Consider the following 13174-nt stretch of genomic DNA (forward strand, 5'->3'; position numbering starts at 1 on the left):
TAATCATCCAGAGAACTGTCTAGTTCTACTTTGCTCTAGTTCTCCTCCATTGTCTTCACATGTGGGTAATTTGCTCTCAAAGTCCACTCCTGTCTTTAGATAAGAATAAATTTTATGGCGGCATAACCGTTGCTGCTCTTGATATTTTAAAACCCTGATGTTAATAAAAAAGAATTAAAACTCACTTTATGGCTGGCATATCAACAGCATATTCATTACCTCATGGAATTTTAAGACATCCAATAAAAGTCATCATCTCCCTCTTCATTGTCAGGAAGAACAAAGAAAGCAATGTATGCTCCTATAAAGATTTTTTTGGTCTTACAGCCACCCAGGCCAGATATATAGATTTTTTAAAATGCTGGACAACCCCTTTAAAAACATTGGGGCAGATTTACTTACCCGGCCCATTCGCGATCCAGCGGCGCATTCTCTGCGGTGGATTCGGATCCGGCCGGGATTTATTAAGGTAGTACCTCTGACATCCACCAGCTGGCGCTGCTGCGCTGAAGAGCATCGGAATGCACTGGAATACACCGAGCCGGGCTGAGTGAAGGTAATGCAATTTTCGCAACACATTTTTTTTAAAAATGTGGCGGTTTTTCCGAATCCGTCGCGTTTTCGTTCGGCCACGCCCCCTGATTTCCGTTGCCAGCGCCGATGCGCCACAATCCGATCGCGTGTGCCAAAATCCTGGGGAAATTCAGGGGAAATCGGCGCAAATCGGAAATATTCGGGTAACACGTCGGGAAAACGCAAATCGGGCCCTTAGTAAATGACCCCCAATGTGACAAATTGGTCAGAATTTTTTTTCTGTTTTTACAGCCCGCCAGGCCGAAAATATAAAGGAATTCATTAATGCGTTGGATAGTCCGGACAGTGCAGACCTCGATAACACTCGTTTAGTGTTGTGATGATGAATCTGTCTCAATGTAAGCCTGTGGAGTTCATCTTTTTAGACCTGCTTTTAGCTGGTGGTGCACCCTCCTAATTCTCTTTGGCGCACACACTTTTCACAAGATAATGCCCCTTTCCCTAAGACCACGCCCCATTTCTCAAAGCCACGGCCCTTTGTCGGCAAGTCAGAGAAGGGCCAAAAAATGTGGGGCAAGGCGTTTTGGACAGTTTTCTGTTGCAAATCTGCCCAGAATTCTGACGTGGGAGTGTTATTAAATTCCCCCTACAGTTTATTTAATGACCAGACAACCCCTCTACACCTCTATAAATAGATAAGAAGACTTATGGCCACACCAGGCCACTTAGGACCGCCTGGTAACATTTAGCAAGATGTACCTGGAGTAACCGCAAATGGAAAATTGTCTACTTTGAAGTGTAATGATTTTAGCATGAGGTTAACTGATGGTGACAAGAATTTGCCCCACATATATCTTTTATAGTTATAGCTGTGTCCTCCTTCATTTAAATTTGGCAATCTGTGTGCACTATAAAAATAAAGGAATTATTATTATTAAATTGCCCTCCGTGTTATTACCAGAAGTAACATCTAACATTATCTACGTCCTAAAGTTACCTACTTTCCTGTATCTGCACCAATCTCAGGCAACATAATCTGAACACTAAATTACACCCTTTAAAAATTAACTCATTCACAAAGTACATTATTTATCACTGGAAACAATGTTTGGACAAATAAATCATGAGGGCATCTATTTATGTTCAACCTATATACATCTAAAATGAATAAATCTTCACACCACAAACCTTGTGTAGTCTGATCCTGCAGCAATACAGCCTCCCACCTAGTCTTGCTTTTTCTTAGCATACATAACAATTATACTGGTAAGAACTGGTAAGTATTGCAGTCTGTAGTGACACCATTAAAACTTAACAAAAACTTGTATTAGCTACCTACAAAATCTGATCTAACAAACTCTGTACATTGGTTCCACATAGCTTAGTCCCCAGTTCTTCTGGCCAACAATCTGTAGGAGCCTACTGGAGACAACTGCCATCCACTCCAATGGCTTCCATACTTGACTCCTCAAAAGTCCCCAGTGCTCTCTGTAGTGGTTCAGACTTACCCTCAACTACTAGTATTCAGCAGTATGGCTTTAATAAAACCTGTAAACGGTTTACCATCACTTCAGAAGAAGAAAAGGGCCCCAACCGGGCTTTTAAACTTTTTGTTGTTGTCCCTTCCACAGTTGTCTTAACAGTACAGTATTCTTTGTGATTTTGCTCCTGATAAGCTGGGAAGTAGAACATGGGAAGTAGCTTGTCTATAGCTTGTCTATAGCTACACTCTCTGTACCACATCCACCCATCCTACTTCCAAGCCCCCCCTCTCTTTTCCTCTGGTACCCAGTGGTCAACTTTTCACTCACTCAGGATTCTTCTGTATCTTTCAAGGAAGTTGTTTATGTTGCATGTGCGTTACATTCTAGAAAAAAAGGGTGATTCACGTTTTTTATTTTCACATTTCTTTTAGATTTTATATACCTATATATTTTTAATATTTCACTAGGCCCCTAGGTTGTTTGGCTGTTTATCCCTAACTTAAAGGGACCTGTCCTCAAGAACAGGCACAATAAACTTTACCTCACCCCCACTATGCCTTTGTTGAAAAGGCATCCCAGCTTAAATTTGCTTTCTCCCACCAGTAAAATCCTTTCAAAAACCTTTTTTGTGTCTATTTTGACTCCTTCCATCGATGGGTGCATGAAATAGCAAAAGGTTTCCCACAAAGTGCTCATTGTTAAATTCAACATGCAGTGAGAGGGACAACATTCTGATAAGCACAGGAAATGGACAGGGCGAAAACTTCCCCTCTGCTCCGGCAGACATAGAGATGTAAGTCAAAAGAAGAAGGCATGCTTCACTGGCAGCCTGGAGAGAACATCTGAAAAATGGCTATAATCAAACTACGGTGCATCAGTGGCAGATAATTTTATGTGATATGTGAAGGACTTTTAATCAGCAGTTATTACTGGTGTGAGGGCTAAAATTTTGGTGACAGGTCTCCCTTAAGAACACACTAGTTACAAATGGACCTCTGTGCTCAATATGACCTCTGTTGAAGCTCTCTGGATGCTGGAAATCTACCTTTGGCCCCAGGTGTAAGGTGTTTGAAAGCTTTATTGTTAATCCTTGTTCCCAAGCCAGCCCCCCAAGTTGCATACACTTTTAACTGTCGGAAAGTCAATAATAAATGCCCCACAATATCCTTTAAACAGGCAATGCTGTTTTTTTCCTTTGATCTTGCTATACCTTAGGGACATCTGCCAAAAATGCAGGCAAGTGATGTCCGTGTTTGGTCCGTATTATTTCTGCATACTTTTTTTGATATCCACATCTACTTTCTGCAATGCCCAGTCAGTTGCCTAGCAACATTTGAGAAAAAGCAGATGGCTTACGGATGTTTTCCGCATGCATGCCATTTTTGTGCAGATATGTTGACTTCCATGAAGTTCTGTGGGCCGCATGTGAAAAAAAAGTGCACTCTGCAATCTTTTCCTCGCTATCTGCACATCTTGCACAGACAAAAAAATCAGGGCAAAACAAAGTGCTTGTTGTATTATACTGTCCGCACATCCATGAAAAAATACAGCTTTGTGAACAGATCCAAAGGAATCAATGGGTCAGCATTACATCTATAAAAAAACCAGATATCACACGGACCTCAAAACCGTCTGACTGAATGAGCCCTTAATCTCATTTTTTTTATCTTGATGTTTAAATGAAATGGATTGTAAAAAAAAAAAAAAAAAAAAATCACACACAGTGATTTATTTTATGTAAGGTTTTTCCTTCTAATCTAATCTCAGCAATCAGTTTCTATTGTGCTTGTAAAGCAGCAAGGCCTCCCCCTGGTGCACCATTTACTCCATCCAGATACATACCAGTGATTAGAGTACATTTTGCAGTATTTTGAAATTTATACAATAGTAAAGCATGAATATAGTTGATGATTTTTTGTTTACACAAGGCTGCTAGCTGGAATGACATTATACCATAACAGGATGAAAAGCCTTGCCACTGATTCTTCTGGTTGTAATGTGTTTTGCTGTCTAGCTTACTAACATATGAGCAAAAAAAACTGGACGCGAAGCCCTTTGTATGTACACTGCTTCCAGTTCCTAAATATATTTTACTGAGAATTAAGTAATGGTAATATTTTACTCATATGTCAACACTCAAAATTACTTTTGGTAACAAAAATTGTATTAATATTGGTTTTCTATTTTACATATAGAGCCCATCCAAAATAGCTACCAATTACAGAATAGAGTTATTTTATCTCATTCTTTTCCTACAACCCATTCAGATAAAATGTAGGGAGTTACAGGAGCACTTTTCAGGTCCACGGCTTTTGAACTTACATAACACTGTAATTTGCAAAAATATATACCACAGCAACCAAGAATAAACAACTGACTCATCCCTGGCAAGACTTAAAGTAAAGGTCTCCAAAATTACTTAAAGGGGTTTTCCACAGGATAGGGCCTAACTTGTCGATCGGTGGGGGTCTCAAGAAAGGGTTCAATGGGGTCCGAGGTACCATCGTCTGACCACTCTTCGCTCCCAGAAATGAGCGGAGCAGACGGCCACGCATGTCCGATATACTCCGATCATCTTTATGGAACTGACGGAGAGAGTCCTAAATGGCGGCCACCGTCAGTTTTGCCGTTAGCATTTACAGGGTTAACAGTTGAGTGTTACCAGTGGTAAGGGGTTAAAGGGAACCTGTTGTCAGGATTTCACATTTTTGCCTAATGACATGTTCCCATAGCCATTTTAATACTAATAAATCTGATAAATCTGCCCCATTATCTCCTCACAACTCTCCCTCAACCTCCTTCCTCCTACTTCCTCCTCTCACTCTCTTATGCTGAAATGACCAGACCCCATGCAAATCTCTGTCAGTTCACATTAGCAGGAGGGAGGGGGGGAGCCCCTCAATGCAGTTTGCTGGCAGGGTGCCAGGTATACTTTTATATACTTTAAAAAGTGAGTGGAATCAGTAATGTTTATTATAAAAGCAGATTAGAAATTAATATTAAAAAAGCTATGGGAACCAGTCATTAGGTGAAAATTAGGTGATCCTGGTGACAGGTACCCTTTAATGACAATGAAATTCATTGAGTCTTTTTTAATTAACTTCTGAGAATTAGAAAATCATTTATTTTAACATTAAATATGGAATATTAAGGTTGGATTCACATCTTATTTTTTGCCAACCTTGTAAGGACACTTCAGGAAGATTCCCAATGTGTCCTTACAACATAGGGCACATACAGTGGGATAATTCTCCCAGTGCCTCCTTTGAATGCAGGGGGAGGAGTGATTGGCTTCTAGACATGTCCAGGGTGCCTCCTGATGTCACTTTCTTTATATGGACAAGTTTTAGTCAGGAAAAAAAGTGTAGAAAACGGGGCGCTCCATGTGTAGCCGTGCTCCAAATAAATTTTAGCACAATAAGATGTACCCTTACCTCTTGTTGCGCATGGGGGAGTATGAAGAGGGCTCACGGGCTGAGTGTGACTTTGCACTGAAAAGATTGTGCAAACTGCTTGCACATGTATTTATAAAGTGTATGCACCAGTTTTGTGTCACGGATGAATAGTGTCTGACAAGACACTGTGCCTAAAGGGGCATGGTAGTGCTTAGTTGGAGTTTGCGCCACATTTATTAACGCTGTCTGCCACAATTCTGTCTGAACCACAATTCTGCAGCATTGACAAAATGCACCAAAAAAATTGGTGCACACTTCCAGAGCAGTGCAGAGATGCCAGATTAATGAAGACTGTGCGCCAGTTTTCATAAATCTGACACATTCTGCAGACTCTACAGGCAAACTGCATATAGTACAGACTGTACTACTTTTGATAAATGGGGGTCAATATGTGAATCTAGCCTGGGGCTTATTTTTGCAAGTTAAATACACTGTATTGTCAGCTCTGCTACATATCGGGGAAACAAGAACGCTGTGCATCATATATATATATATTATGCACTGTGTTCAGTCCTCAGCAGAGGACCATGGCACTTTTCATGGTCTGTTATCACTGACAAATGTGAATCCAGCCTTTTCCTCATCTGCTTTTCTGAATCATGATGCTATTGTTACTTTTATCAAAAGTTACAGCTCAATAACATTATATACAAGAAGAATAAAAGCTTCAGAAGCTGGACAGCTATTCTTTAGCAACATTTAAAGTACTATTTAGAGGTATCATCAAGGCTATAATTCTGTCGCCAGTAAAACCACTCCAATGCAAGTTTATTGCACTAGATCTGCAGCAGCTGAGGCCTTCAAGCAGCATGAATTGTTGCTTCCCAGTAAAGCTCGAGTTATATCATAATGTAATGCTTGTCCATTTATTCTATGAAGATGGAGGATGACATTAATGGAGTCAAATTCCCTATTTAACACACATTGAAAGATGCAAACAGCACATAATATTCTGAATCATAAAAAGAAGATGGTGTAATGTACATGTGTAAATAAATGTGTATGTACGTCGTCGTCAGAGCTGTCTTGTAGATTTACATAATTGCTATTAATTACCAGAGAGAGCAAGCTGTGAAACAGGCAGATACTGAGAGGGGGAGCGTGACAATACAAAGAGCGGGCCAACACCGTGAAGGGGCCAAAAAGCTGTGAGGAGGTGAGAACAGATGGAAGAGAGGATGCTGCTTAGGAGAAAAAAAATAAGGAAAAATAAAGGATGGCACCAGGTTTCAGAAATGTGCAGTTACAGCTGCTTTCAGGATAACAGCCTCTAAATGTGCTTTTCTGTTTGATCATATCCAGTGAGAAAGCTGGAAAGAGGGGGGCAAGGGAAATGGCTGTTTGCGGAGATGCAAGTAAATATCAGAGCCATATTAGATGGCAATAAAAGAACGGTAATGCAGAGACACCAGCATGCACATGAAGAATGAAAGACAGTGAGATGGCATGTAAATAGAAGTGAACGAGAAACATATTGATAGCAACAATGGATAACAAGATATCTGACTATAGAGAAATGGCAAGAATGGATTATATAAATCAGGCGGAAATCAAAAAGAAATGTGACAGCAAGGATATAATGGAGCTGTCAATGCAAATACAAATGGGTAGGTGGAAAGAAATGGTGGCACAGGTAAAAAAGGCATAGGACAAGCATTGGCAAACACAAAGGATCTGCAATATTAGTACTGCATGTGAATGAAAAGGGCATTACTGACAGAGTACACTGAATCTTCAGTAATATGGAAAACAAATAATGTCTACTGCAATAAGATCGTAATTAAAATGTCTGGGAGTTGTGAAATTTAGAATTTTATAAACTCATTCCTGCTACATAGAATTTTCATAGCTAGAAAAGAAGTAATCAATGGAAACATAGACGGCGTACAGATGTGTATACCCATAACGTATCATTGAATAGATCCATACATAGATATAAAATTAGGTAGGCATAAATTGTATGGTCAGTAGCCGCAGTGGGGAAGGTTTCTCCTATTTTCTCCTTGAATTTTTATTGCAGCTATGAAAGAAATGATGTAATAAATAATAACTGTTCCACTGTAAGAATATGAATTCAGTATTAATCTAAATAATATCACCTACCATTTACTTCAAGGGGTACAGTGTCCTGCTCATCTTCAATTCCCAGGACAATTTCACAACGGTATACACCTGAGTCACTGGCACGAGCACTGGATAAAACCAAGGTGGCATTGCGTCTGTTGTGGGCATATCCAGGCAGAGACACTCTCCCTTCATAGCCTCGGGATATTTTTACTACATTCTCCCGTGCCACCAGAACAGCTATCTCCTTCTGGCTCTCCCCAGGCTGAATTTTACTCCATTTAATACGTGGTGAGACGTTGTCTGCTTGAGCATAGCGCAGCGAGAAAAGGCAAGGGAGGGCCACAGATTGAGCCAAACCACACTGTACAAGGCCATGTTGATGTCTCTGGATATGTAAAGGCTTTACGCTTTCCCCTGTACCTGGGATAGAAAACAATAACAGGATGTTAAAATAAACCCTTCTCATACGATAGGCCCTTCTTAAATCAAAATAGTTCTTGTAATTAGCCAGAAGCTGATATAATTTAGTCCCACCAACATGATGCTCAATAATAATGCATGGTTGTGCCATGTTTACCTTAGCTAAAGCCTTTCTGGCTAAAAGAGGGTGACCGTTTTCTTTAATGTGCATAAGCTCTTATAGGGCAACTTTTCTTTAGTCATTCCTATCAAAGCTGCTGAAACTACACTGGGAGACTGAGAGGATCGAGTTGCATTGTGCTAATTTCTAACCCAGACGATGACTTGACAGAGTGTTTTTTTTACGCTTTACTCCATAGCCCATTTCTAGATGTTTGCAAGGCCTCAGGGTAACATCACTAGATGACCTAAAAGTGTTGTCATGCCACGTGAATAGACAATATTTCAGAAAAAGGAAACACAGTATATCTGCTAGTATCTTCTACCATGATTAATTTACCCTAGAGGCCATGGGTACTGTATTGGCTGATCCTATAGATGTCTTTCATTCTCAGAGACGCAGGCCCAAGAGGTCGAGTATGTCAGGTCTACTGTGTAACACACACATTGTGCTAACTAATGCAGACTTCTCCTGATCACAGCTGAGATTAGAACCAATTTAAGTTCTGTCAGAGTAGGGATCCATTCTACAAAGATTTATTATCCCGCCTGCCCGAGATAAGAAGAATCAGAGCCAGCTGTGCCCTGCAGTCTAGAGAAGGGACAGAAGCTTGGGACAGCCATATATCTGTATTGAACATTGGCTTTGTCTGTGGTGTCACCATTCTAGGCCTCACTATTGTTCCAGGCTATGAATACACTTAAGATCCAAAGCAAAGTATCATGGAGTCCCCTGAGGCTCATTCGTACAAAAAGAAGTGTAGAAAAGAATTGCTTACATTATAAACCTTTGTAGTCTCCCTGTTGCCTTTCTTCTATTACATTCCCCCTATCTTAATGGTGTATGAATGATCTATTGATTTCATATTACATCATTATTTTCATTCTACTGACAATTCTTCATGTGTGTGTTTTCTCCATTGGGATGGTAAGCATGTAAATAAAAAAGTTTTTTGGTTTGTTCTTCAACTTCATTAATGAACATCCAAGACATACACAAGTAATAAGGAGGCAGAAATGTCTAAGTGTAGGGCAGCTAACATTTTCATGTGACCAGATGTGTCTAAATATGCCCAAATATGTAAGTATGCCACATAACAATAATAACAAACCCACCTACTACTACTTTCACATTTCATAAATCGTCACAGCAGCAGAGCATTGAAGAAAAATGTGATTTTTGTGCACATATATTATACTTATAATGACGATATACCAGCATTTTATAGCACTAAAAAGTTATATGGAACTATCTTTATAATAGGTTGTCAATGTTTGAAGGTCTATTCTCTTGGATTCCCATTGATCTGTACAGATCATGTTCTATGTTCTATTACACATTTTACAAAGGTATATAAAAAGAGCTGTATCTGGTTCTGCAGCACTTTCCCATTCAGCCCCATTTAAAGGGAAAGTGTCACTCCTTTTTAAAACCATATTGTAAAATGTATCAATTATTGTAATCTGTTTCTTTGGTAAGTTTTTCCTCTATTTTCTGTCCCTGCTTATGCCATTTTGCCTGAGTTCTGTTAACAGCATTATTGGTATCCCTTGGTCTATGGCAGCAATAGACCAGAGCCAAACCATTGAGGTCTACATGAGTCTAGGCAGGGATAGGTGTAAATAAACATTCTCAGAAGTGGCTCAAGTAATAATAATGTTTTTTATATATATAGATGTTATCTTTGTATATATCTATTGTAATCCAAATGAAGTAAGTGATGCAAAGAAAACCACCACAAAATTAGCAAGTATAATCAAGCCTAGTGGCCAGGAAGAGAATTGCAGGGTATTGTACTTTTTATTATATATTTCTAGTTACATGGTTTTTTTTTTCATCGAAAATTCCTATAATTATGTGTAATATAAAACCTTGATTAAGAAAAATAGTAACACATTTCCTTGAACTTGTACACATAGGCTGCCCAGGAATCTCACTATTTAAACTAGGATTGCTTTAAATAAAGCTGGTTTTCTAGGAAGATTAAAAAAAACATTGAAAAGAATTTTAATAGTTGATGGAACACTGATATTCATCGCTCAGTGATCCCTGCTACTTAAATTTTTTAGGCCCTCCACTTTGATGTCCACTTCCTGGTTCCCCGTAATACAAAGAAATACCTCTGCCAGTTACTGACTTTAGACAACTCCCTTCCCTCCTTACTTACACTGCCATAAAATAATGATATAAAAGGAATACCAGCATCTTTAATAAACTTAAGCGTATTGGCAAAGGTATTACTACACATAGTCCTCTAATACCTACACTTCCAGAGCCTTATCTTATGTGGTGTGCAAATACACAGTATTTTCATATTCAACCGCATTCAATAGCTACTGTCAAGTGCTCATCATAACATGTACAAAAAATGAAAAGCTGTTTGAGAATTCTCTATAGTGCACATCCTCATTAGAATGTGCTATCCAATATAGCAGAGCAATGTGCAGGTAAATTGTATCCTAGGACTTTCATCTGACTCTTATGCAGGTCGGAAGCAGGCAACTTGGTGATTTGAAGCGAATACAGTAGATGCAGAATTGTCATGTAGAAATCTCTATAAAAGGGTATTTGATGGCCAATGAAATCAATAATACATGGTAGGAACTTACAAATGACAGGCCGGGCACTCTATTTACCAGGTATGACATTTCCTATTCCTATTTGATATAGCCCTGGCAACAATGAAGTTAAAAATATATTTTCTTTTCACAGCAATTACCAATGATTTTCCAAGATAGATTTATTTGCGCCCCTGATGAGGCTGTTTCCCAAACTGTGCAGCTGATGATCACTTTCTCCGCAGCTGGTAATTACAATCTGTGCATGGGATCTGCACTTGTCATACCATTGCCAAAAATTGACTTGTGTCATGTACAGATTAACTCACTCCTACCTGGAGATAATCAGCACAGATTCATACAGTGTCCTCCAATGAAAAGGAAAAGCTTGGTAGATTTGATAGATGATCATTATATGAACACTTTATAAGATAACTATAAAATTTAACACTTATAACAGTGTTTTTATTTGAGGATTTTCACGTGGCAGACATTTATGGCACATGGACTCCAATATGTAATCTATGTTTGCCCATTTTTTTTGGATAGTTGACTTCTAAACTCTGTTATAGAAATTTTTGTGAGGTAATTCAAGGGGCAGATAAAATACAGCCTAAAACAGTAAGATGTGTAGGTTCTGAGAATGCCAACATTTCCCAGTGCTATGAAAGTTAGTTATTAAAAAATCTTTAAATGATTCATAGCTAATGCAATGTGACCACAAATCTAAACTGGTGTAGAAGAGATAAGAATTGGTAAGAACAACTTTTGACACATACTGTCAGGGTTCTGCGTGTGTGGACCCCCTGGACCATTGCGGGGGATGGTACTAGCCGACACCTAGGACCGGAATCACCAGAGCCCGCCACAAAGCGGGATGGTCTTGCTGCGGCAGGGTGCCACCAGGTCATTCCACAGGTATGAAAAGTCCGCGGCAGCTGAGGTTGCGGAACAGAAACAGAGTCCAGGCTCAAGGTCAGGAACAGGCATGGAGTCAGGGCAGGCGGCAGAGATGCAGAGGTCAGAGATCAGGTTTGAGGTCAGACCAGGAATTCAGGTAGAACAGAACAGGGAACAACGCAGGGAACAGGAAGCTTTGACAATGGCAAAAGAGCTAAAAGATCTGTTCCGGAATCCTGGGAACAGCAGGTCCCTTCAGGAAACCCAGGGGGTGCCAGCTCCAATCAGAGGTGCGCTGGCCCTCTAAATCCTAGAGTGCCGGCGCCCTAGGGCGCACACTTACCAGGCCAGACAGGAGCAGGAGCGTGATCCGAGACATGAATCGCAAGGGCACCCTTGACACATACATCTAAGAGCTGGGAAATTTATCTTTCAGAATGGAAAGGTTTTACATGAATAAATATATTGAAAAGATTACAAAGTTTAAATAATAACCATTCTAAATATTCAGCTATTATATTTGACTAATTCCGGTAGAAGTAATTTTGTGGTGTACAGCTACCATGATTAATGTCAGTGGGAGAAAGGGAGAGTGAGCCCCAATATTAAGCTTTCTCCAACTGTTAATGTCCTAGGTGACAGTTTGGTGACATTCCCTACACAGAATTATTTAAGGGGCAGGGAGAAGGGAAAACCAAACCAAAGGTCAGCAAGCCAAGTTAATCCATGAGACAAAGAGATAAAACCATATTCAAGAGTTTAGTCAGAGATATAAACCAAGATCCAACACTAGAAGTACAAAATAAGGAGACAATAGGTCAAGTAAAAATAGTCGAGGTCAGGCAACAGAAGCAGGTAAATATAGGAGACAGCCAAAATCACTGGCAGAGAAGCCTAGCCCAAAAAATAATTACATAGCTGACTAATGAGATAAGTGGAGAGCCAGTTGAAAAAAATCACTCAAGTTATAACCCTTGCCTGGAGCATAGGAACATTGATTAATCACCTCCTTAATATAAAATGTATGGAAACTATATTGCAAGTGTTTTTCAAAATGCAAAATGTCCACAATTTTTTTAAACATTATCTTTCTCAATCAATCCTTAAAACCTGAGTTTTGTAAACCCAAGCTGAAATTCCTCTCCTCCTCTCCTCTATCAGGGCTATTTGTTGATAGTCTATAGTCCCAAAAAGCCATAAGTACCTATAGGTGAATAAGTATTCCAAATAACCCAGAGATGTACCCTTTAAACTTCACCTTTTTCAACCAAACCATAAAACTTTACACTCAATCCTTATAACCTCAATTTTCTCTCCCAATCTTTAAAACTCTTTCTTTGCCATGTAAAATAAGACACAATAGCTTCTTGTACTTATTAAATTGATATTGCATTTTATGTGAAGTCTATTTAATGAGAGATAATTGAGATTCAAATAGAAAAATCTGAATGTGAACTAATTTGCTAATCAGTATATACTATTATTTCAGAACAAGATTCTAATGTTTTATAGATTATGGTTGAACTGTATCATCTGCATGAAATTTGTCATTCATCAATTTGCATCCTTACAGACAACATCCCTTTTCCATAATAT

The 13174-nt window shown here is 39.2% G+C and overlaps 1 protein-coding gene across 2 annotated transcripts in view; it reads right to left on the reverse strand.

Annotated features, from left to right (window-relative positions):
- NCAN (neurocan) overlaps window positions 1-13174 on the reverse strand; it is a 125199-nt gene that overhangs the window by 71935 nt on the left and 40090 nt on the right. For both annotated transcript variants that reach the window (XM_072155846.1, XM_072155855.1), the window contains exon 3: window positions 7577-7960. In XM_072155846.1, coding sequence (XP_072011947.1) covers window positions 7577-7960 — 384 coding nt within the window. The remainder of the gene's footprint in view (window positions 1-7576; window positions 7961-13174) is intronic.

Source organism: Engystomops pustulosus, chromosome 1, assembly GCF_040894005.1.
Source record: "Engystomops pustulosus chromosome 1, aEngPut4.maternal, whole genome shotgun sequence".
In the NCBI taxonomy this organism is placed as follows: Eukaryota; Metazoa; Chordata; class Amphibia; order Anura; family Leptodactylidae; genus Engystomops; species Engystomops pustulosus.